At 38.1% G+C, this 23,845-nt stretch overlaps 2 protein-coding genes across 4 annotated transcripts in view; both read left to right on the forward strand.

Moving 5' to 3' along the window:
- The first annotated feature begins 1,006 nt into the window (after positions 1–1,006).
- Positions 1,007–16,238, forward strand: aoc2 (amine oxidase copper containing 2). The gene is made up of 5 exons (XM_044099025.1): positions 1,007–4,445; positions 7,003–7,121; positions 8,680–8,846; positions 14,985–15,117; positions 15,208–16,238. The coding sequence occupies exons 1-5, from the start codon at positions 2,873–2,875 to the stop codon at positions 15,496–15,498; spliced, it is 2,283 nt and encodes a 760-aa protein (XP_043954960.1). The 5' UTR covers positions 1,007–2,872; the 3' UTR covers positions 15,499–16,238.
- A 5,871-nt stretch (positions 16,239–22,109) lies between these two features.
- LOC122821260 (potassium voltage-gated channel subfamily C member 1-like) overlaps positions 22,110–23,845 on the forward strand; it is a 58,970-nt gene continuing 57,234 nt past the window's right edge. For 2 of the 3 annotated variants that reach the window (XM_044099028.1, XM_044099026.1), the window contains exon 1: positions 22,113–22,773. In XM_044099028.1, the coding sequence (XP_043954963.1) occupies positions 22,231–22,773 (543 nt within the window). In that variant the 5' untranslated portion in view covers positions 22,113–22,230. Of the gene's footprint in view, positions 22,774–23,845 lie in introns of all 3 variants that reach the window. The other variant, XM_044099027.1, reaches the window with a different exon arrangement.

Raw genomic sequence — 23,845 nt, forward strand, 5'->3', positions numbered from 1 at the left:
AAATACAGGTGCATTTATGCATTATGTATTATGTATACATGTCTATGTATATATGCATTCATATACATACATAAGCATATTTTTATACGTTGTGTATTTATGTATGTGTAACGGATATTAGATATACAGTTGGAATTCTTGCTAAAATATGTTTGGTAAACATCTTTGTATATATTTTACAACTGCCTTGTGATGAGTGGTGTTTGGCGCCCCCTACTGGTTGCCTATAAATAAGAGGCGAAACTAGAAATTCCACACAGACGGTTTTGCACTCTTATGTGGTAAGTCATCAAATCTGGTTCTCCTCTGACTTGTTTTTGTGGTTTTGTTCGGGGACTAAATTGGAGTTTGTTGCGATACACAGAGTGACAGGTGGATCAGTAAGGGAGGCTAACAGGATGTTTTTGTCAACCACTCATTACAGATAAAAATGTCAATAATTTAATGTGTCAGTTATGTTTGTCAGTTTGTCAGTTATGTTTGCCAATTTGTTAGTTTGTTTATTAGCTGTTTCCATGACAACATGGCCGTTGTTTTCTGTGAAGCACTAGAGGGTGCTATTTAGTAATTTAATAATTAATTTTGCTTGCTATCTGTATTTATTTTTCTAGATTGTTTTATTTATAAAAGAAAGATGAAATTGTATAAAATTTATATTAAAGATGTATTATTAAGTATAACCACTATACGATCACATGTTAGAGAAAAATATATTGATAAACTTCATTCTAATAATCATTTGTGACACAGACGGTTTTGCACTCTTATGTGAGTGACAGGTGGATCAGTAAGGGAGGCTAACAGGATGTTTTTGTCAACCACTCATTACAGGTTGTAAATTAAACCACTTACAATCCAGCTAACTGTCCACCCGAGTCTGTATGACGGGACCGGTATAAAGGAAGCTGTTGTACATAATGTACATATGTGTACATTCAAATATATATATGTTTAATTGACATGTATGTATACATAATACATAATGTATAAATGCTCATGTATATACAGTTTATTTATTTATTTACTGATTTACTTTTTGTTGCATCATGTATGTGATGCAAGTTAAACAGACAAGAACTTGATGGAAATAGTTATGATCCACTTGGGTTCAACAGCATACTGATGATAGAATCATGGATCACTGAAACAGTGGAACATTATGACACTTTATTAATACCATAAACTCAGCTTCTCTAAGAGCTAAAACCAAGCAAGAACTCCATAGAAACAGGGGAAATGTGGAGTTGAGTCAGACCAGGAGTCACAGGAATCCAAAGAATGAATTGTATAAGCAGAATTGCTCCCAAGACATTAATCTTTTCAGAGTTCAGTTGCGGGTCACAACAAATTGGAAAAGTTATTGCCAAGCATGCACAACAAATTTTGCTTTCTTTTGCTTCTTGTGTTGTGCATTTATATTTTGACATAAGGGAGCAATAAAGAAAGACACATTTAAAGATATTAGTTATATTTTACAGGTGATCTGACCTAACTAAGTATTTCAACAGAAAGCACTTATAACTACAATCAAACTATCTTCTACCTAGAGTCATGTACCTATGACTCTGGGTACATGAACATGGGATAACAATGAACAATCAAGAAAACACTTTCCAAATAAAAAGTTTTAACTGCAAAACTTTTCAGATGATACTTGAAAAATGCAAAGAATTGAATCTATGGTTGTTTGTGTAATGAACAGATCTATATTTTCAGTGATTTCTTTGTGAACATCACACACGGTGATTGGTTTTGAAGACGACTGAGTGAGTTTGTTTGCTGCTATATATTCCCCCCGGCAGGAAAGAGGTGAGAGGTAGATTGCTCCACTCCTTATCCATCCATCAACTTTTGCTCAGGGTTTGGTATTCCCAATAGTCAGGTGGGAGGCAGGGCACAACCTGCTAATTCATCACAGGACAACATGAGAACACATGAGAACAATGAGCAAAAACCAACTCCATTCAGAAAGAAAGATCCTATTTGTCAAACAGTGCATTAAGTTCAGTTCAGCTCTTCAGATTAGTTTAAAATATCTAAGGCAGGGATGCCAAAGTCCAGCCTTCAAGAATCCCTCAGTTGCTTGAACCAGATACAGAAAACATGTTAATTTTTAATAGCTGAAAATGTAAAATACAATGTAAAACACTCTCCTCCACTATTAAACTTCACTGTTTGCCTGCAGCTGGCCTGGCAAGCTTCTCAAAATAAGTCACCATGGTAACTTGTGTGTGGTTGATTTTGAGACACAACAACAGCTGCAGCACAGATTGAAGAGTAGGATCTTGAATGTGTGAACTTGGAATGTTTGACCTACAGCTGATTTCTGGGAAAAGCGATAGGTTTGATTGATCACTTTTTTTGATATGGCTCGGGTTATATGAAAGAGAATGAGACAGGATTTTATGAGAGTTGAACATTTGGTGAGCAATATCTTTATTTGGATAACAGTTGTGCGTCACACTGTTCTTTTCCTTGGTTAGTTGGGTGCCTTATTGCATGCAATGTAGAAATGCAGGCCCAGTTGTTTGAGAAGTTAAGATTTTCAGGATTTATTTACTTTTTTTAGTTCTTACTCATTAACTTACCCTACATTTTAATTTGTCACCTTTTTTGCTTTCATGTGTTTTGCAATGTGCTTACACTTTTACAACTATATTGTTTTACTCCCCATTTCCCCATATACTAGAGAGAGAGAGAGAGAGAGAGAGGAGGCATTCCATGAAAAACAGGCGTGTCAAAAGGTTAAGGGTCCATGTGGAGAGGGATGGGTTACATTTCGAGACACGCCTCCCCTTTTTCATGCTATTTAACTGCCACAGCCCTCCTCCCCTTCAGAATTCTTGCCTGTCTTTTCTCCACATTGTGAATAATGGTAGAGAAGAGGATGAACTCCCTTGTAAAATGGGCGCTCATACTTTTTGGACTGGTCTCAGTCATTCTCAACATCGTCTTCATAGGCATCCACTTGGGTAGGAAGCCCAAATGTTCGGGTCAGCATGTCCATCAGCTGAAAGGTAGACATGATGACCGCAGCATGGTGTTTGCTGATCTCACTCAGGAGGAGTACTTGCAAGTCCAGCAGTACATGCTTAAAGAGAAGGAGCTGAATATCTCCACCAGACAGACCACCATGCCGTCGGAAAACTTTTTATTTCTAATTGATCTCTCACTACCAAAGAAATCGGAGGCTCTGGCGTACTTAGACGGGACAGGCAAAAAGCCAGAGAGAGAAGCAACAGTGGTGGTCTTCTATGGCATGAAGGGCCACATCAAGGAGTATGTGGTGGGGCCTCTCCCCAATCCGACATACCACAGAGATGTAACAAATGCAAGATACAAAATGGAATTACCTATCACTAAGCGTCTGGTTACTATTGGGGAGTACGCTTTAATGTTTAAATTTTTTGACACTGAGGTCTTCTCTAAGTTAAAGAAACTCCTGAAAGAGAGTTTTGGTGTGGATGGAGAAAAACGCTTGAATGCCTTTGAACAAATGCCCCGTGGGGTTCAGTCAGGGGACAGAAGAACTTGGGTTTCCTTCTTCAGAGATTTGAGCGGCATGTACATTCACCCGGTGGGCTTCGAGGTGCTGTTGAACCACAAGAGCACAAACGCATCTGAGTGGAAACTGGAGAAGCTGCTTTACAACGGGGAATATTTTAACACGGTGGAAGAGCTTAAGATGCAATATGATAAAGGGAATGTGACAAAAATTGTCTACAAGGAATCTCCTGACTACGGCTCTCTCAAGCCTAGAAAAAAGCCGCTGCAGATCCCACCCCAGCAGTTTTATGCAGAGGGAAAGCGCTACAGTATTCAGGACAATCACGTCTTGTATCTGGACTGGAACTTCGCTTTTGGACTTAGTTCTCTCACAGGTATGAGAGTGTTTGATGTGAGGTTTAATGGTGAAAGAATCGCCTATGAAATAAGCGTGCAGGAGGCGATGTCAGTGTATGGTTCAGTAACACCAGGGATGATTCTAACAAAGTTTTTGGATTCAAGCATCGGGATCGGGCGCTTCGCACATGAACTTGTTCGTGGTGTTGATTGTCCTTATAACGCTGACTATGTTGACACATACCGGTACATTGATGTCCCGGGTCCAGTCAGGTTCAGGAATTCCATATGCATCTTCGAGCACAACATGGGTCAGCCCCTAAGAAGACACTTCTCTGATTTTTTCCACACCAATTATGGTGGAATGGTGAACAGCGCTTTAGTCTTCAGAACAATAACAGCTATAGGAAACTATGACTACATGTGGGATTTCATCTTTTATCAAAGTGGATCAGTAGAAGCCAAAGTGCACGCGACTGGCTACATCTCATCTTCCTACCTGGTCAAGGGTAATCTGAAGTACGGACACCAAGTGGCAGAAAAAGTCCTCGGGAACATCCACACACACTTCATCAACTTCAAGGTGGACCTAGATGTGGCAGGTAAGCATCATATTATTTAATGTCTAAGTGACCTTTGGAAATTAGTTCTCTGTTAGTTATTTTCTTTACATGTGCAACATTTGGAAATATGAATAAACAGTTTTTCTTATTAGGTAGAAAAACAAGTTCTCCATACAGTTTTGTTAAAATTCAAATTAATTCAATTGAAAAAAAAAAAAAAAAAACTTTTGGATTGATCCCAGATGTAAAAAAGTAAAACCATGCTATTTAAAAAAACAACAACAAAAAAACAAAAACATTTACCATGGTAATTGTTTGTAAAAAACATACATGACCTAAATGTTTTGTCAATGAAAAAAAGAATTTTGTCTAGATTCCATCGATCAATGAATTACAGGGTGATTAGGTTAATAGACTTCCCCCAATATACAATACTCCTTTGATTTCATTCATTTTATTGGGCACAAATCATTGAACTTTTTATGCCACCAAGATGTCATGTGTCACGATTAATGGGTAAAAATCATTACTGTCCTAAAACTGACATAAGCTAAATTATGCTGTAAATCATTTTACTGTTTCCTCAAACTTTACATCTGTCAGATTGCATCTCTATAAATGGAATATCTCAAATTTATTCTTACCACTCAAACATTTTCCACTTCAGTATGCCACAACTCCAAACCTAGATGTACAGTCCTATTCTGTAAAATAATTGGGTGAAACTGTGTGGTGAAGGGTGCTCTAAGGAGTGGCAGCTCGGCTGGCAGCCCCAAAGTGAAGCTTTGGGTAAATGGACGGTGCATAGTATGAGCTTAGGCACCCCCAAATGACTGCCATGGGAGATTCAAGGGCTTCAAGAACAAAAGAATTAAAGTAAATTCTACACCTTAAAAGAAGGGAAATAGCAAGATAAATTATCCTAGAAGACCACTTGTATTGATTGAATTGTGGGTAATGCAACTGTCTGACATATAGCTAACCCCTCTTCCAAACAATTTAATTACTTTGTCTTTGAACAAAGTAATTACTTAAAACAAACTAAGTAAACATGCAAATGCAGATGGTCAAAATAAACAAGGCTAATATTAATAAAGTCAAATTGATCAGCATTATACCCTGCAACATAACAAAGTGGGTATATCTTTGATGAGAGAATGGCATTATGACATGATATAAAGCTCAACATAATTTTGCATAATACTGTCCCAGCCTTCCCTGCCATCCTTTCTTTTCCACACTTTCATGCTCTTCATTGCCAGTCATTTTAGGTTTTCAGTTTTTCCTCATACTCTTTCCATTTGTTGAGGCTGTACTTTGTGAGAAATTTAAAACTTCTGGTCTGCACTGCACAAATTCACAAATTCATTACCACTATATCACTGTCCACAACATCTATATCCAATGAACTTCTAGCCCTGCGGTAAATATCTTGGGCTTTGAAGGATTGGTATCTAGAAGTGAGTTTGGACATCCAGGGATTTTGAGGGTGAAGTGGTTGTTGCTGAAGAGCAGACAGGTAGATTAGGACATCAGAGTTGCAGGTGTACATGAAAAGTTTCCGTTCCACAAACGGATTGACAGGTAAGCAGGACCTGGAGGAAGACAACAGGATTCCAGGCATGTACAAAATAAAACAGGTCCGCTTCGATTATTGTGTCATCTTGCTGAAAGCCACGTGATACATAGCAAATAATGCCTCACGTCACATCAGACATGTCACTGCTTCATTGCATTTGTTAATCCTCATTTCATCAGCAGTGTCTGAAAAGAAGCCAGAAAGAAAGAGGAAAACTTTTCCCATCCATCCCAATGATTTCTGTGCTGTTATTTTCTGTTTTAACGAAATGAAATGAGAAGCTGCTGTGAAGCTGTATGTTTTTTCATGTTAAAATGGAAATACTGACACTGTTGTTCTTTCTGAAGTACAACAATGATGCACAGTATGTAGCCATGTAACCATTTGATTATTTCTACATGACCAAGCTTTGCAGGGTGTTTATAAAGTAGGCAAAAAAGGAATTGAACATGTGGTTGTTTTTCTCAGTAATTGGAAATCTTTCAGATAGAGAAGACATAGACATATCTGATGAACTCATTTATACTCAGATAAAACCAAAGCTGGATAAATTGGATGCCATTGCACACATCAAGTTTAGTGGAAGAGTTGCTCTGCACATCACCACTGAAACACCACGCCACATGGAAAGTCTGCAGTACAAAACATCATGGTGTGGGCTGTCTTAAAGCATACTGTACTTCTAGCCTTCAGATAACTGAAGGACAAATTCCTGGATAAATGTAATGTAATTGTTGTCATAATATTTAAAATAATTCTGTTATGAAATAACTTATTTTCCTTTATCCTTCCAATATTCTATCTAAAACTTCCTTTGTGGACTCATTTGTTTTGATTTCTTTGTGTGTGTGGATTATTTGGGATATATATATATTTCTAAAACAACACCCTGACATCTTCAGTACTTATTTGACTCACTGTATGAAACAAGTCTAAAAAGTAAAAATAGTAAATGTTGGGCTTTGTTGTACCCAACAACAAATATCTATTGTTGTAATATCTATTTTTCCTTTTCAGGAGTGAAGAATGTATTCCAGACCAAAGACATGGAGTTTACCAATGTATCTTTGCCTTGGATGACTGATCGAAATGCAATGGTGCCTCAGCTGGTGGAAAAGCAGCTCAAAACTGAACAGGTCTGTTGTAATTTTCCTCTGCTATCCTTCTAAGTTTTTATTTTATTTTAAAGAACTTCTGCTTTATTGTGCATTACTGTGACACCTTTTAGGAATAATGAATCCATTCTATGTTTGTAATAATGCATTATGCAATAATGCAGGATTTTGTAATTGTTTCTCCCACATTATGGAATAACATTATTATAAAATGTGGAGATGATTACAAAATGTGAATCCTGTATTTTTAGGAATGATAATTAGGCCTTTCACAATAGGCAATAAATCGATTATTCACATGATAAATTAGAACAAATTCAATCATTTCCTTTTGGATAATTTATTGCTTTTCTCTTTTGTTTCCTTTCTACCAAAAACTGGATGACAAAAGTCTTTAGTCTGGTGCTTTGCTCTCAACTAAACATTTTTGAAGGACAATTTTGTTTACAGAGACTGCTGAAGACTGAGAAGGCTAATCCAAGGAACTTAGCTGGAGAAGCAGACTAGACAGAGGATACAGGAACAAATGAAAACAAAAAATAAAACATGACAATTAAAGGATACCAGAACACAAATGAAAGCTAAAGAAAACCAAAACATGGATACTAGAACATAACAGGACTGAGGTATAGGGATGTTAATCATGGTTAGAACAGAACCCAGATGAGGAAGATTAGGTTAACAATGAATAGACAAGATCAGGACTAACTGAAACAAAAATGTAACTTAAATAAAACACAAACAGGAAATAAGCTAGAGAATCAAGACATAACACCAGGACAACTATACTTAGCTGTCAAGTCTTCCTTTCTTCTCGGAAAGCTACTGTATTTTGCCTCACTGTCCCGCCGATCAGTCTAAGCAGCGTTGCAACTTTAAAGATGTTGTTGTCATATTAGTCCTCATTTTGGCTTCTGCAAAAATGACATATCACCTTTTATGAACATGACTGTGTCTTTAGGAATATTTATGACTTTTGTCATAAATATGACAACATATTTATATTGCCATATTTAAATATGAGAGGCTGGAGGGTGCTATTATATCCTGGGTTGATTCGAGGTTTGTTTATTATTCTGTGTTCAATAGTCTCTTTCTTTGACTAGGTCAATCTTGTGTCTGTTTAGTTCAGGTCTTCCTAATGACTCTAGTTTATGTCTTTGTTGCTCTAGTTCAATTGTTTCTTATTTAGTTTTAGACTTATTTCATAGGCTCTGGTGTCCTCTCCCTCGCTCCCTGTGCCACTTTTGGTAAATTTTTGTTAGTTTGTTGATAATGTTTTTATTAAACATTCTTCCTTTACTCAATGTCTCTGCCTTCTGCATTTGGGTCCATAATCAAATCACACATCATGACAAGAGCAGCTTCAGTGGAAAACACTGACAGAGGGCAGATTTTAGAATTAATTGGTAGGCAAAGGCTGTGTACTTCATGAATTGAATGATGAACTGAATCACCATAGGATGCTGAACTCATCTTTTTGCTTCTCACCCGTAAATCTCAGTTTGTTTGTAAATCTGCATATGCCATTTGTCACATCTTGGATTTTGACTGTCAGACTTCTGGAACTCTTCCACAGGAGGCCGCCCTGCGTTATGACACCAAGATACCTCGCTATCTTCACATCGCTAGCAGGAAAACCAATCGTTGGGGCCATCAGCGTTCCTACAAACTGCAGGTGTTTAGCTTTGCAGGAGACCACCTACCAGAGAGCCAGACTGAAGAGAGATCAATGTCCTGGGCCAGGTAGGAATGGACAAATTAAATAAATAAATAAATAAATAAATAAATAAATAAATAAATAAATAAATAAATAAATAAATAAATAAATAAATAAATAAATAAATAAATAAATAAATAAAGGAAAATGTATGCTATGGTCCAGTTAATGCATTATTATTACTGTTCAATGTGTAACCTGCTTCTCACTTATTGACTGCTTGAGAATTATTATTTTTAATAATTAGTAATTTAAATATTAATTAAGTAATATTTATAATCAATATAATGAATACTTTATCAGCCAAACATTGATGATTCCTCAGACTCCCCTTTTCACAATTTACAATCTGATAATAGTACAGCAGCACAAAATTGGCATAAAAAATATATATAATTGCAAGCATACTTGCTATTATTTTTGCAGGAATGTACATATATGTTACTTTTTTGTTTTTGTCTTCACAACTTTTTGGTTGTTAAATTATGCCCAATTAGGTCTTGCCATCTTTTGTTCAGTTCCTGTGTTTGTTATTGCTAGAAAGGTTTTGCCACTTCAGTTCATTTCTTTGAGTTCAGTCGTATGCATTCTTGTTTTCTGTTCTTTATGCTAACTGGATTTAGTTCTGTGTCCAGCAGTAATTATTTAAAGCTCACATTCTAAAAAGTCCTCATGTACGTTTTCAGCAGCACAGTCAACTTCCATCATTGGTTCCTCTGATCACCATACTGAACTTCACAAGATTTATTTATTTCCAGTGTTGCATTTATAATGATGGCTGACTCTTCTGGTTTAATGAGTGGCTCAGGTTCCTGGGACAGTGGCAAAGAAGCAAAGCTGAGGGTCTCCTTTTGTTTCCAGTCCTAAATCCTTCTCTTTTTTTCAGTGCCTTTTCTTTTTATATTCTTACCCATTTGTTCATTAATATTTCATTATATATTTTGGTTTACTTAATGTACTTAATGGAATTGGTGGCATGGACTTTGGTTTGTTTTAACTTCATTTGTTGGGTTTCTCACAAGAAAATTAGTATTAACCAGCAGAGTGAGAACTCCAAAGATCACTGAAGTAATCTTGTCCTCCATAGTGGTGTTGTCTCAGCAGCTGCTGTCTGTTGGGGTCTGTCCAGTCTCTGGGACAGTGTCATTGTCAGTCAGTGAGCTTAAGTCCGTCCAAAACCAGATCAATGTTCTCGGCGCAGTGCCCTTAGTCTGTGCACAATGGCATTATATGATTCCAAATATCTAATCTACAGTCAATCAACCAGGCCTTTACACAATATAGTCAATTCACAACAACACTGAAACTTAAACATAATCTTGCTGATGCCAAGGTCACTATTGGTATTCTAATTTAAATTCTTATTCATATGGTTATTTATGATTTTGCATTAAAGTTAAAGTTATCATTTTGTTGTTGCAAAATTATAGTTTTGTTTTTATTTCATTCACACGATAGATTCATACAATTATTCTAGTTTTTTGTTGTCACTAGTTATTTTCATTTACCATTTCCTTATTTCTCTAAAGCTGGAGATCCCCAGAACCTTTGCTGGTATCCTACAGCCTTGTTTTATATGCACACAGTTATCTTTTAAACTCACTTTCCAAGTTGCTCCCAGGTACACAGCCGGTTATCCAGCACAAAAACTCTCCAAGGAAATTAATCAATGAGAAATTAGCCTTAAATAGGAGCATCATGGGAACAGTGGAGTTCAGTTGACATACTGCCATTTAACAGCCTGAGACTATATTCAGAGAAATAGCCCAGTATGGTTATCTATACAGTGACCTAGTCACTTGTGATACGTTTTAATCTTTTTTTTATATAATTGTGTATTTTGCTTTCTGTTGTGATAATGTAGTATCTTTAACTCACTTCTGTCTTGATGTCCTTGTCACTCTTTTGTCAGTCAGTGAGCTTAAGGACTATCAAGGTTTGCCCAGCTGGCCAATTGTTAGAGCCAAGGACTTTTTCTGAGTTCTAAACTTGACTGTGCAGTTTTCAGCTTCAGTCATAACCTATTTTCCAGTTTCCATTTAATTCACACAGCCTCCACCACTCTGTGTTTCTAATAACTTCACTTTGGTTAAGTTTGATATTATGCAAATCAGATTTATACAGTGTAGGTCAATAGCTACAGACCTAACTTCATGTGGCTCAGGGATGAACTTAAAAATAGTTTGGAGAGAGCTTCATGGAATGTTTCTGTGTTTGAATAGCTGCCTGTAAAACTTTAACATCAACAACTGCAGTGGAATCCTTTGGATGCAGCTGGGGGAGGCCGGATGTTTCACACAACTGTAGACTCTAGAGAAAAATAGACTTGTTCATTGGAGAAATAAATCATGGCTTTCAGTCTGAAAATTGAATAGGACCTCCTCGGGTGATAGGTATTTTGTTTACCTAAATAAAATGAAAGAACCACAGACAACATTTATGAGTTTTTGACCAAACGTCTGCAGAAGGAGAAGACAATAGAAAGCTGCTTCTTCAAGCAGCTCTCCATGTGTTCTGACTCTCCAGAGCAAAGCTTGTCTGTTTTATTAGCACAAACAAAGAGCAAGGGGGTTGATGCTGATAATAATATGGGGAGAACACAGACAGTTTTATAACTAAGGAGTATATCAGAAACCCATCTGCAATGAACATGTTTCAGGTTAAAGAAAGGTTAGCTTTGTCTCACACACTTTAACAAATTCCTCCTCTCTTGGGTGCTTATACTAAACCTTTAAACAAAAAGCAAACTGGTAACTACTTATGTAAGAATGATAACAAAACCTAATTATTCTAACAGTGAGTTTGGCAGTGTCCATTAGGATTCTGCATTGTGTGAAGAGTAAAGTGTATTTCCTTTTAAAATTCATCATAAGATTGTATTTGGTACTTTTCTGAGATATTTTTACCCTTGCTGTCAGAAACAGTTCGGTAGGATTTAAATAATTTCAAATTTGAATTTACAAACAAAACTTTAACATGGAAGCATAATGTTGGTAAAACTTCATTCAGCTGCATATTGGGTTGAAATGAACTAATTTATTGTTCTTGAAGGATATAAGCAGACTCTTTCAGAGCATCCCCGAACACCCTCTTTATTTCTGTTATGGCCCCAGCCATTCTCTACTAGAGTAACATCATATTAAGAGGAAAACCTGCTTGCTATCTGATGGTATGTGCCCCAAACATAGGAAATTCTTTACTTTTTTCCCCCTGTGAACATTGTGGCTTTATCCTGTGACTGGAGTGGACAAGCATTTCCTTCCTGCAATATAATTGCAGGCCCTTCCTCCCACCAACTGTCAGATCTACAACCAACACTGTTTCTAAATAACAACCATAAAAATAACAGAACTGAGCTGGGTAACATTCATTTGTTTTTCCAAATGAATTATCAGCACACAAAATTCATGTTTAAAGTAAGGTTTGCAGTCATGCAAAGTGTTATTTGGAGCTCACTGCTTTGCTGCTTACCTTGTTTGAATAGAAGGAAGGAAATGACATGTTAATCAGATAAAGTCTTTTGGAAAATTCCTCTCAAAACTGGCGCAGGTTGCCGAAGTGGTGGTCCACAAGTGCTCCAGAAACAGATTTTCTCCACTGATGTGGGTATATTTCCTTGAAAAATAAAAGTCAACCAGACACTTTGAAGAGGTTCTGATGCCGAGGGCCAATGAAAAGAATCCTGTGCGTTAATACATGACAGAAGCGAACATTTTGACTCCTTGCAAGTCAAAATGGCATAACTGAACTTGAACTATAAAATCGCTGCCAGGAAAAAAATGGCAGTTTCACAAAACTGATTGGCTAAAAGTCATGACCTTGTTTATCAGTTTAACAGTAAACACAATGAGGTCAAAACATTATAGTAAATATAGAAATATTAACAGTTTGAAAAATATAACCCAAAAAGAATATAAAAAATTCTAGGCAACTCCGGGAAAGAATAAATGTTATGTTTTTGCACTTCTATTTAGGGGCTAAAAAAAAAGGATTTTCTACAATGTATCTCTATTAAAGTGTATTGGTATTAGACATAAAACAAATCCCAGTTGATTAGTGTAATTGGACATTGTCTACAGTAAATAATCCAATTAATGAGCATTATATTGCTTAGTCCACTAGAAGTTTCACACATTTTCTTATAGACTGACTCCATGTGGAGAGACTACATCTCTCTCTCACTTACTGTCTACATCCTGCCTACGAGGAAGAATTTCACAGGACTGCAGTTAAAACAAACTATCTCGTGGGTACTACTTTTAGAAACTCTGGGAACCAAAGACGAAGTAGTCTTTTGGGATCTTAAGATAATAATTTTCCTTGTTTAGTAACATACATAGTTTCTTTTGTATTAATCATGGGTCTTAGGATAATCACATTGCAGTAATAGATTATTTTAAATCTAGTAGATAAAAAAAAAACCTTTTTCCTTTTCAAATATACTTAGGGGGGCTGCACAGTGGCGCAGTTGGTAGAGCTGTTGCCTTGCAGCAAGAAGGTCCTGGGTTCGATTCCCGGTCTGGGGTCTTTCTGCATGGAGTTTGCATGTTCTCCCTGTGCATGCGTGGGTTCTCTCCTGGTTCTCCGGCTTCCTCCCACAGTCCAAAAACATGACTGTTAGGTTAATTGGGCTCTCTAAATTCTCCCTAGGTGTGAGTGTGAGTGTGTGTGTGTGCATGGTTGTTTGTCTTGTGTGTCTATGTGTTGCCCTGCGACAGACTGGCGACCTGTCCAGGGTGAACCCCGCCTCTCGCCCGGGACGCAGCTGGAGATAGGCACCAGCAACCCTCCCGACCCCATTTAGGGAAAAAGGGTGTACAGAAAATGGATGGATGGATATAATTAGGGTGGATTAGTAATTTAGGTTGCAGATATATGTTAACAATTCTGATAGTGTTTATGTCAGCAGGTCCTGACAGCCCACCACTGAAAGAAATACCTTCAACAAAAAAAAATGTAAAAGCTTCACAGCTTTTTCTAAAATTCCATAATTGCACCGCTCATAGTGCAATTCTGCATATTGATGGCAATTTGGAGTGGCTTGGGGATTGTACTACCACCATTGCTTTCCATTTAACAGACTTCTAGCACAAGTCAGACTTGTGTCATGAAAAGAAATACTCAGTTTATTTGTATTTCCTTCATTCTAGGACAAACCTCTGCATTCTGCTCACTCCAGGTTTGAATTAGATGATTCTCACTTCCCTTTGGTTACTCAAGACTACCAGCACCTCCACTTAGCGCTACTGATTTTTCTCCTCCTTCAACGCTGAATGCTCTCCAATGTATTATAAGCTTGAAGACCCAAACTCTATTATATTCTGCACTCATCTCTTCATCATCATCATCATCATTACTTGACAACCACTACTCTCTCCTTCTTTAGACATTTCATAATGACTGAAGAACCAGAAGCAGTCTCTTTTGCACATATTTCTGTTCCTTTGCAAATTAACTATTTAACTCCTAATTTCAGTTTCTGTGTCTGTTTCTGCATGTTGATCTGGAAAAGCCCTGAAATGATGAAATCAAGTACATGAGCTCTCCTGACACAAAGCAGAGTCCCTCAGAGGGATTAAGGGTGCAGAATTTCTCGACCGATCACCAGCAAAGGATTCATCTTTCTTCCTGACAATGTTCTCCACGGGTTTTTTGAATTTCCCGTTCAACTCTAACCAAGGCTCTCAGAGAAATCTCCTAATCCCCTGGTCGACCACTGGATGGAGTTATCTAAGGGTCAATCCAAATTGTTTATAATGTCTTCCAAATGTTTTGAATACCAAGATAAAGTGATCTTGTGGTGTCTTTCATAATCTGGACCCAATTTCAGAAAATCCCACTCCACAAGTCATGATGGAGGTTCTTGCTATTCAAGGTCTTTAAGAGTTGTTCTGCATGTTTCTGGTGTTTCCCCATTTGAACAAAACTGATTGTACAAAGCATGTTATTAGTGAGGTACATTATATCTAAGAAATCATTTTCAGCAACTGCTATTTTCCTCTTCTGCCTTAAAGTATGTCAGTACGCAACTCCCTAGGACAAAAACTGAAGGTCACTAAACAATGTCAGGAGTTGAAATCTCTTTCTAACATCACAATCTGAGCTCTCTGAACATTCAGAGATAACAAATCTGTTTGTTACAGTATATTTTTGGTCTTTTCCAGGTATAAGGTTGCCATCACCAAGCATAAGGACTCAGAACAAACCAGCAGTAGTCTTTACAATCAGAATGATGTTTGGACTCCAGCTGTTGACTTCAGCAAGTATATTGAAGACGACGAAAGCATTGAAGATCAAGTGTGTTGTGACATAATTTGACAAAAGAATGTAACCACACAAAAAAACTTAAATTTGAAAAATATAACCTGCCTTATTTTGTGTCTTTAGGACCTTGTTGCCTGGGTGACCACAGGCTTTCTTCATATCCCTCATGCTGAAGACATACCTAACACTGTGACAGTAGGTAATGGTGGTGGAGTCATACTACGACCACATAACTACTTTGATGAAGACCCATCTATCAGCTCTGCAGATTCTGTGTACTTCAGCCCTGGTGCTGAAGGCAGCTGTGAGAACAACAGGATGGCATGCTTGACACACGAGACTTGTACCCCCACCCTGGAGACCTTTACCTACCACGGCTTTGACGGAGTCATGAAGTTTGAGGACTGGAAATGATTTATGTGTTGCTGAGCAAAAGCTTCACAGTTATTTTAGTATGTAAGAAACATTTTGCACTATGTGTTTAACTAAGTGTAACAAATTGAATTAATACACAATATATTGTGGACCTGCAAATCCCTCTGTATTATGTTATTTTATTTACCTATTATGAACACAGTTGTGTTTTTTACCTTCACTAAAGATAAAAAATGATTTTACCTCTGGTGAACACTGATGATACACATGTAAATACATACATATATATAGCTCTGGAAATAATTAAGAGACTACTGATTTTACTCTTTATAGGTCTATGTTTGAGTAAACTGAACATTGTTCTTTTATTCTATAAACTACTGACAACATGTCTCTGAAAGTCTAAGCAAAACTTTTGTATTTATTTGCAGAAAATGACAAATGGTCAAAATAACAAAAAAGATGAAGTGTTTTCAGATCTCAAATAATGCAATGAGAACAACTGAGAAAGAACAACAATGTTTGAACTCAGGGAGAGTTCAGAAATCTATGTTTGGTAGAATAACCAGGAGGTTTTCAATGCAGTTCAGTGCAGTCATCTTTTTTTTCCAGAGCTTTAGTTAAATATATATATATATGTGTGTGTGTGTGTGTGTGTGGAAAACAGGTTTTTATTCCATCCACTGTAATTACTCCTTATATTATTTTTGTAAAAATGCTTGCATGTCACCATTTTGCCATGACACAGAACATTTGAAAAATAAAAAATTACTATTTGATTTTGATTTTGCACTGGAAGATTATTAAGCCATATTTCTGGAGGAATTTATCAATTCTCTTATTTTCTCACAGATGGAACAGAACTGATGAGATCTGACAGTAATTCAACTAACTGTACAGGAGAGGGTGCTGCCTGCTCTGGAGTCATTTTCCACCATAAAATTCTGCACTATGAAGCCTCAGAGTATGGCAGGCCAGGTTGACATAAATTCGGTTTTGCCTGACAAGCCATAATTAAAAATAATAATAATAATAATGATAATAACATTTTTTGTAAAATTTGTTTAGCTAGGTAAAACCACACTGACATCCAGATCTCCTTTTAAGAGTGAACTACGCCTGATATGCACAACAACCTGGTTACACAAAAGTAAAATAAATTAAAACATATGCACAAATTTAAAACAAATTACAAAACAGTTCAAAAGCAATGGCATTGGTTGAGATGGATATGCTGCATGTTTTTAAGAACTGCTTGAAAAAAGTACAATGAAACAAGATCTGAGATCTTGAATTCAAGGCTCCATATAACCCAGTGGTGATATGAAGCTGATGTGATTTCTACTAGTCAGAGAGATATCACAAATAGGCATTTTGTCTAGTAAAAATATATTCACATATATCTTAATATCCTAATATGTCTAGTCATAACCCAATTTGCATCCATCCATCCATCCATCCATCCATCCATCCATCTTCTTCCGCAGGATGAAGGTGGATGCAGGTCACGGGGGTACCAGCTTCAGAAGGGAGGCGCAGACTTCCCTCTCCCCAGCCACTTGTTCCAGCTCCTCCGGAGGAATCCCAAGACGTTCCCAGGCCAGCCGAGTGACATATTCCCTCCAGCGTGTCCTGGGTCTTCCCTGGCACCTCCTCCCTGTGGGACGTGCCCAGAACACCTCACCAGGGAGGCATCCAGGAGGCATCCTAACCAGATGCCCACCTCAACTGGCCCCTCTCGACGTGAAGGAGCAGCGGCTCTACTCTGAGTCCCTCCCGGATGACCGAGCTTCTCACCCAATCTCTAAGGGCGAGCCCAGACACACTAAGGAGAAAACCCATTTTGGCCGCTTGTATTCGCAATTTTGTTCTTTCGGTCATGACCCAAAGTTCATGACCATAGATGAAGGTGGGAACGTAGATCGACCGAAGTTACGTTTCAGATGTCTGAAACATAAATGCAGTAAAACTGATTTTATGTCCAAATGGCCTGCCATACAGTGTAATCCGCAGTCTGGTCTGCAGTTGTTTTCTGTAGAGACTTTACACCAGCCATTCAGCGCATATTAAACAACCTTCTGTGAGAAGTATTGTGAGAACCGACTTACAAGCACAGATAAAATAAATGAATTATGTTTGTAAATGGATCTCTGGCAATAACATGACATGTCCAAAGGGCTAACTTGAGATGTTTCCACTCACAGAGAAAGAGCAAGATGCCAACCCTGCTGCACTGTGAGATAATAGCTAAACATCTGAAAACTCTGAAGGAGAAGTTGTCATTTTATTTGTCTTCATCCTTCACTGAATGCCTTGACTGGATCAGGGGCCCATTTATCAATCAAATCAAATCAAATTTTATGTGTATAGCACATTTCAGCAGCAAGGCATTTCAAAGTGCTTTACATTATAACAAGCACAAAAACACAGTGCAACATAAAATCAACAATCAAAACATAACATTAAGTCAGGTTCCGTCAATAAATTTGTAATTGATTACGTTTCAAATACAACTCTAAACAAGTGGGTTTTTAGTTGAGATTTAAATGAAGTCAATGTTTCAGCTATTTTACAGTTTTCTGGAAGTTTGTTCCAGATTTGTGGAGCAGATCGTCATCAGTTGTTGGAAAGGACATGACTAACTGAAGGAGCAGGAGAAACTAACTGAACTAAAACAACATCGTGTTTTAATGCTAAGGTTTGCTGATGTACCTTTGCACAGTTTTTGTTAAATGCTGCAAAGGAGTTCCCCATTTTCAGCCAAAATCACAGCATTAGCCAGGGCCTTATTGAATGCCTATACCCTGTTGGGAGTCAGCTCACTATGTTAGTTCCCTTTCTTGTCTCTAACCCGATGTTTCTTAATCCCAGACCTCGGGAACCACTGCACTTCATGTTTTAGGTGTTTCCTGGTACACACCTGACATAAATATTTAGGTGAATAACAAGCTGCTGCACTATTGAAGATATCATGCAACCATTTGACTCAGGTGTTCTGGAACAGAAAGACATCTAAATAAAATATTAAGGTGCGTGAGAACCAAAATTGAGAAACCCTGCTGTTTGTGCCAGGGGGTCTATAATGTCAGCTTCCCCTGGAATGAAACCATTATAAAAGCTCCCCGTTCCAAAAAACTGTGATTTTAGTTTATTGTTTATTTCTTGTGTCTAGTCCTCTCTTAGTTACCCTAGTTTTACTGTTTGTTAGTTATTCTTTTATGACAGATTGATTTCCTAGTCCACAGTGTGCCTTCTCTTGCCCCCTGTGTCACTTCCTGTTTCTCTGTCTCCCCTCACACCAGCAACCTGTTAGCCCACCAGTATCTAAACCTTTCTCCTGCTCACACTCCTTGCTGGTTCACCCAGTGTACCCCATCTATTCCCCTGGTCATGCTCCTTGTGTTCCTGTTTCCTGATATTGTGCTCACCTATATGGCTATAAGTTTTGTTGTTTCACCATCTTTTTTCATTAAAACCTGAACTTGATGAACCTCTACTTGATGTCTGAGCCCATCTTCATTTGAGTCCACCAACAAACCACTCAACATTATAGAAGAAATGAGCCCACAGGACCCAGCAGATCCCTTTTTGGAAGAGATTTTTATTAACTTTAGAGACTATTAAGAGTACCTCCACTCCAAGTCAGATTCCACCCCACTGCAATTTTGTGCTACACAAATGGGCTCCTCACCTTCCACCATCTCAGATCTGCAGAAGAGAAAGCAGGTGGATAATCAGGCTGCTTTCACAGAGTTATATCTTCAGACATTTCCACCACAATCACCACCCATATTTTCATCTGATGATCCCTGTCTCCTACCTCTGCTTTCCCAATTCTGTTGTCCTCTTATCGCAGACACCTCCGCCGCAAGGAAACCTCCACATCTTCTCCTGTGGGTCAGCCTGATGCCTCCACAGTTTCTCTAGAGGGTCAGTCTGATGCATCCACAGGAAGTGTCTCCATAGCCTCTCCTTTGCCAGCTCTAGGCGCAGCATCTGTTGAAATTGCTCCAGGGTTCCAGGCTGCACCTCTTGCTCCACAGTGATCTCCAGCCTCCTGAGCTTGGCTGAGGTCCTTAGTCTCCATTCTCTGAGGAGGATGAGGACGACCCACATCTGTCTCCAGTGCCTGATTCAGTGTGTCTATGAGTCCTCAGTGCCTGCTCCCCTGCTCCTCTACAGGCTGTCTTCCCCAGCTCCAGAGCCTTTTCAACATCCCCAGGTTGCAACGGAAACCTTAAGGCCCCGTCTTCTGGTGCCTCAGTTCTTCAGGCGCCAAGCTTCTTTGGCCAACATCCAGATCCTCTTTGGGTCTTCCTTTATCCCTGGTATCCTCCAGACTCTAGCTTTCTTCATGAATCTGTTAAGAACTTCTTCTTTTAAGTCCATTACAGTAACCCAGCTGAATGGTAATGAAGGGATGGATAACAGTCTCAAAGTCCTCAAATAATTGGCTTTATTTTGGCTAACTAAAAACAAAAATAATGACAAATAAATAAACATTTTCATCAATTAACCCTGCCCCTCAACTTTGATGGATGATTTTGACAGATAAAATAAATCATGGTGGAACTGCAGGAACAGGAACCATGAAACAAATAAATACACATTTAATTATTAATACATAGCATGTATTTTAACTTAAAATATTAATAATTTAATTCAATATTAAACAAATTAATTATATATACACAATAAATTCCTTAAACATTTATTGACATTTCATTAATTATTTAATTATGTCACTTTTAACCCTAAGTTTAAATGGCAAAATCTGGTAACTTTGGTAAAAGGAAAGAGGAAAGATTTCATTGGATTAGCCAACTATCCTTCAAGAAAATCAGGTCGACAAGAAATATTTTGATTTATTTGGTTAATTTATAACAGCCCCGAGCTGTGAATTGCGATGGCCAATATGGCATTGCCAATTACTCCAGATGGCCAGTCCACCTATGAAGCTGGCTTGCTCTTACACAAGCAAGCTACAGTGGGACTGTGAGAGTCAGGGAAGTAACAGTAACAACCTTCCTCACCATGTTGGAAAAACCATGCAGATAGCAAAAGCTAATCCCACACTTGCATGTTTTATTAAAGACCACTGACAAAGATTATTTTTGGCTTTGACGTTACCCCTCTCATCATGCTGTAAAACATGTTTGATTGCAGTACCAAGAATAAGTCATTTCCTCCTTACATGTCATCTTCAGATATGAATCATGGTCTGGTCAACAGTGGACACTAGTTAATGTGGTGGTTGAGGGTAACAAACTGAAAAGGCTATAGCCCAATAGAGTGTAAGTGTGTGCTCCTGTGATATTGGAACAGGCTCTGACTGTAGTGTGCTGCACAGTGCTGCAGGCTTTTCTCAATAGACCGACACAGCACATTAGCTCTGCACCAGAGAAAGAGGCAGAGATAAGTGGGGAGGGGAAGGTATACGTTTTTGTGTGTACATGTGTATGTGTTAATGCATGTTGGGGAGTGGATGTGATGATGATGATGTTGAAGACTGATTGATAGGGAAAAAGGATGCAATATTTGAGGAAGGTAGAGTGGAAAAAAATTAGAAAAGTCTAATGAACTGATGGTCTGCAGTATTTTCTGCATTTTCTGTGGTGCTCAGCAGATACTCGTTCTGCTCCTGGTCTCCCCCCTCCTCTTTGGTTAGTGGTACAGGGACAATCTTGGAAAGAAAAAAGAGAGAGAGAATGTTTAGTGGGCATAAAAAGCTGTTCCGTTCTCCTTTTTCTGTGTTCTAATTAAGTAAAGTGCTTTAGTAGATTGAAAGATAGTGGGAAGTGATGCAGAGTAGAGGGGGGAAAGGACACCAAAGTGTTTTAGTAATGAAAACGTACTTTAATGTCAGAAAAACAAATTTTACATAAATTATGTCAGGACTTCATAATTTACATACATTTATCAATACACACCAATGTTTTCTCCAATAATCTTTACATTTACATAATCTAATTTGAAATTTCTCCAAAATAACAGTACGTGTCAACTTTCTAATCCAGAGAATTATTCCAATAGAAAAAATTTATAATGAACCTGGGAAATAAATCTTTTGAAAGATTTCTGCCAACTTTCAACTGAACCACTGAAATGTTGGTATTAGTAAAAAAACAAAACAAAAAACAAACAATTCAAAACCAGTCATTCAAGAAAAAATGTTTTTGCCTGGTTGCATTAACGTTTGTAAAATTCACTTCACTTGAATTGAATCTGAATTCTATTGTATTGTTTTTAGACATTTTTTGGAATTAATTTGAATGAATGATAATTGAAACTGATGAATCCTTTCATACATCCATTACCTTTGCGGATTCACGAGTGGTGAATAAATCTACTGCATGGCAGTTTGTGATCAGGTAGTCATCAGAAGACTTACCGGCGGTGTGCGGTCTACCTTCAGGTACAAGGTGTTTCTGGGCAACTTCTTGAAAAGGATGCAGTAAAACAAAAGAAAACACGATGTTACTGAACAAAAAGCTGCATTAGGCTTAATCATCAAGCAACATGAAATCTGTCATTTCTCTCCTCTCTCTCTGTCCCTCTCTCTCTCTCGGTGTGTGTGTACTGTGTGTGTTCTCTGTCTCAGAAACACAAACCAAACCAAACTCCTCCTCTTTTCGTGAATTCTGCTGTCCTGTTTTTTTTTTTTTCACTGGCACTGTCCTGACTGAGTGCTGAGCAGGGACCAACGGTGGATGAGGGAGAGCATCATCCACAGCAGTTGGGCGCAGGACCGAAGCATGCCCCAGGGCAGCCATGACTTGCTCGGCTTCAGACAGCGAGAAGATTGTGATAAACTGCGGCGGGATCCGACACGAAACCTACCGGAGCACTCTGAAGACATTGCCCGGGACGCGTTTGTCTTGGCTGACCGAGCCCGATGCCTTCAGCAACTTCGATTACGACCCTAAGTCGGACGAATTCTTTTTCGACCGCCATCCAGCCACCTTCGCTTTCATCCTAAATTACTACCGCACCGGTAAGCTCCATTGTCCAAACGATGTCTGTGGACCATTATTTGAAGAGGAGCTCGCCTTTTGGGGCATTGATGAGACTGACGTGGAAGCGTGCTGCTGGATGAACTACAGGCAGCACCGCGACGCAGAGGAAGCCTTGGACAGCTTTGAGACTCCGGAGCCAGACGTACCTGAGGATGACCCGGCACTCACCGGCGGAGTGGATGGAGACCTAAAGCGGCTTTGCATGCAGGAGGACGGCCGCAAAGCGACTTGGTGGGAAGTATGGCAGCCCAGAATGTGGGCGCTGTTCGAGGACCCTTACTCCTCCAAATACGCTCGGGTGAGTGACTGGACAGAACTCCCGTATCTACTTATTTTTTTTTTTAAATCCTAATTTTCCTAAAATTGGTTTCTGTGCGCTCTATTAATTTGGCCCCTGATATATGTTAAACTTCTGGAGTAGCCAGTTTGAAAGATTTCAAGCATACTGCGGCTTTACCCCACAAACAAAACTGACACATTTTCATTAAACAATTTAGTAGTTGCAACTATGTACTCATTAAGTAGTTTAGAATATTTTGTTGTCACTCATGTTTTTCCATTCATGTGCAGTAGCATGGTTCAATTCATAACATAGTGGCAAATTTTTACTTTTTTTTTTTTCTTTTTTGATTGGGATTACTGAGGTGCGTTGTCGTTAGAAGGTAAAAGTTGAGGTAGTAGATTTCTTAAAATATTCCCTTTAATTCATAAGACTGTGTGATTGGTAATCTAAATAATAGGTCCATGTATGTTTCTGATAGTTTCTTTAGTATCTGAGCTAAAAAGTTTTTCAGTCTTCTGATGCTGAAAAACAGAAATTGAAAATCTGATAAAACAATATATTAAAGAAATACCCCTTGCATCTGTTATACTAATACTGGCATTTTTACTTGAAATAATAGAATAAAATTTTGTTTATGTATTTATTAATAAAAGAGAAATATAATTTGTTGTTTTATTAATAATAATTAATAAATAATTAAATTAAATACATTTCAAGATACAATATATACATAAATATTTAAGTGATATGTAGATTTCTTCCTGAGGAAAGATCTGACTCTTTGTATTGCAAAACAACACTTCTGACTTCTGTTTATTGTATTCACTGGTGCATAATGGAGCAATGGAGAGTGGTGGATTGCATGGGGAAGTACAGAGGCACATATTAATGTTCACCTGTAAACAGATTTCTTTTTGTCTTTTTTATTTTCCTGACAACTTTTGGTGCAACCCAAACGTAAAAGTTTGTCCACAGAGATACACTGATGACCCTTTCCTGTTGGGACCTCTTCGTGGGTGAGACATATTAAGCACCAAGTGGACAGTTTGTCCTTAAATCTGACGTGTTAGAAAACTGGGTAGCATAA

The sequence above is a fragment of the Gambusia affinis genome, linkage group LG19 (genome assembly GCF_019740435.1).
Source record: "Gambusia affinis linkage group LG19, SWU_Gaff_1.0, whole genome shotgun sequence".
In the NCBI taxonomy this organism is placed as follows: Eukaryota; Metazoa; Chordata; class Actinopteri; order Cyprinodontiformes; family Poeciliidae; genus Gambusia; species Gambusia affinis.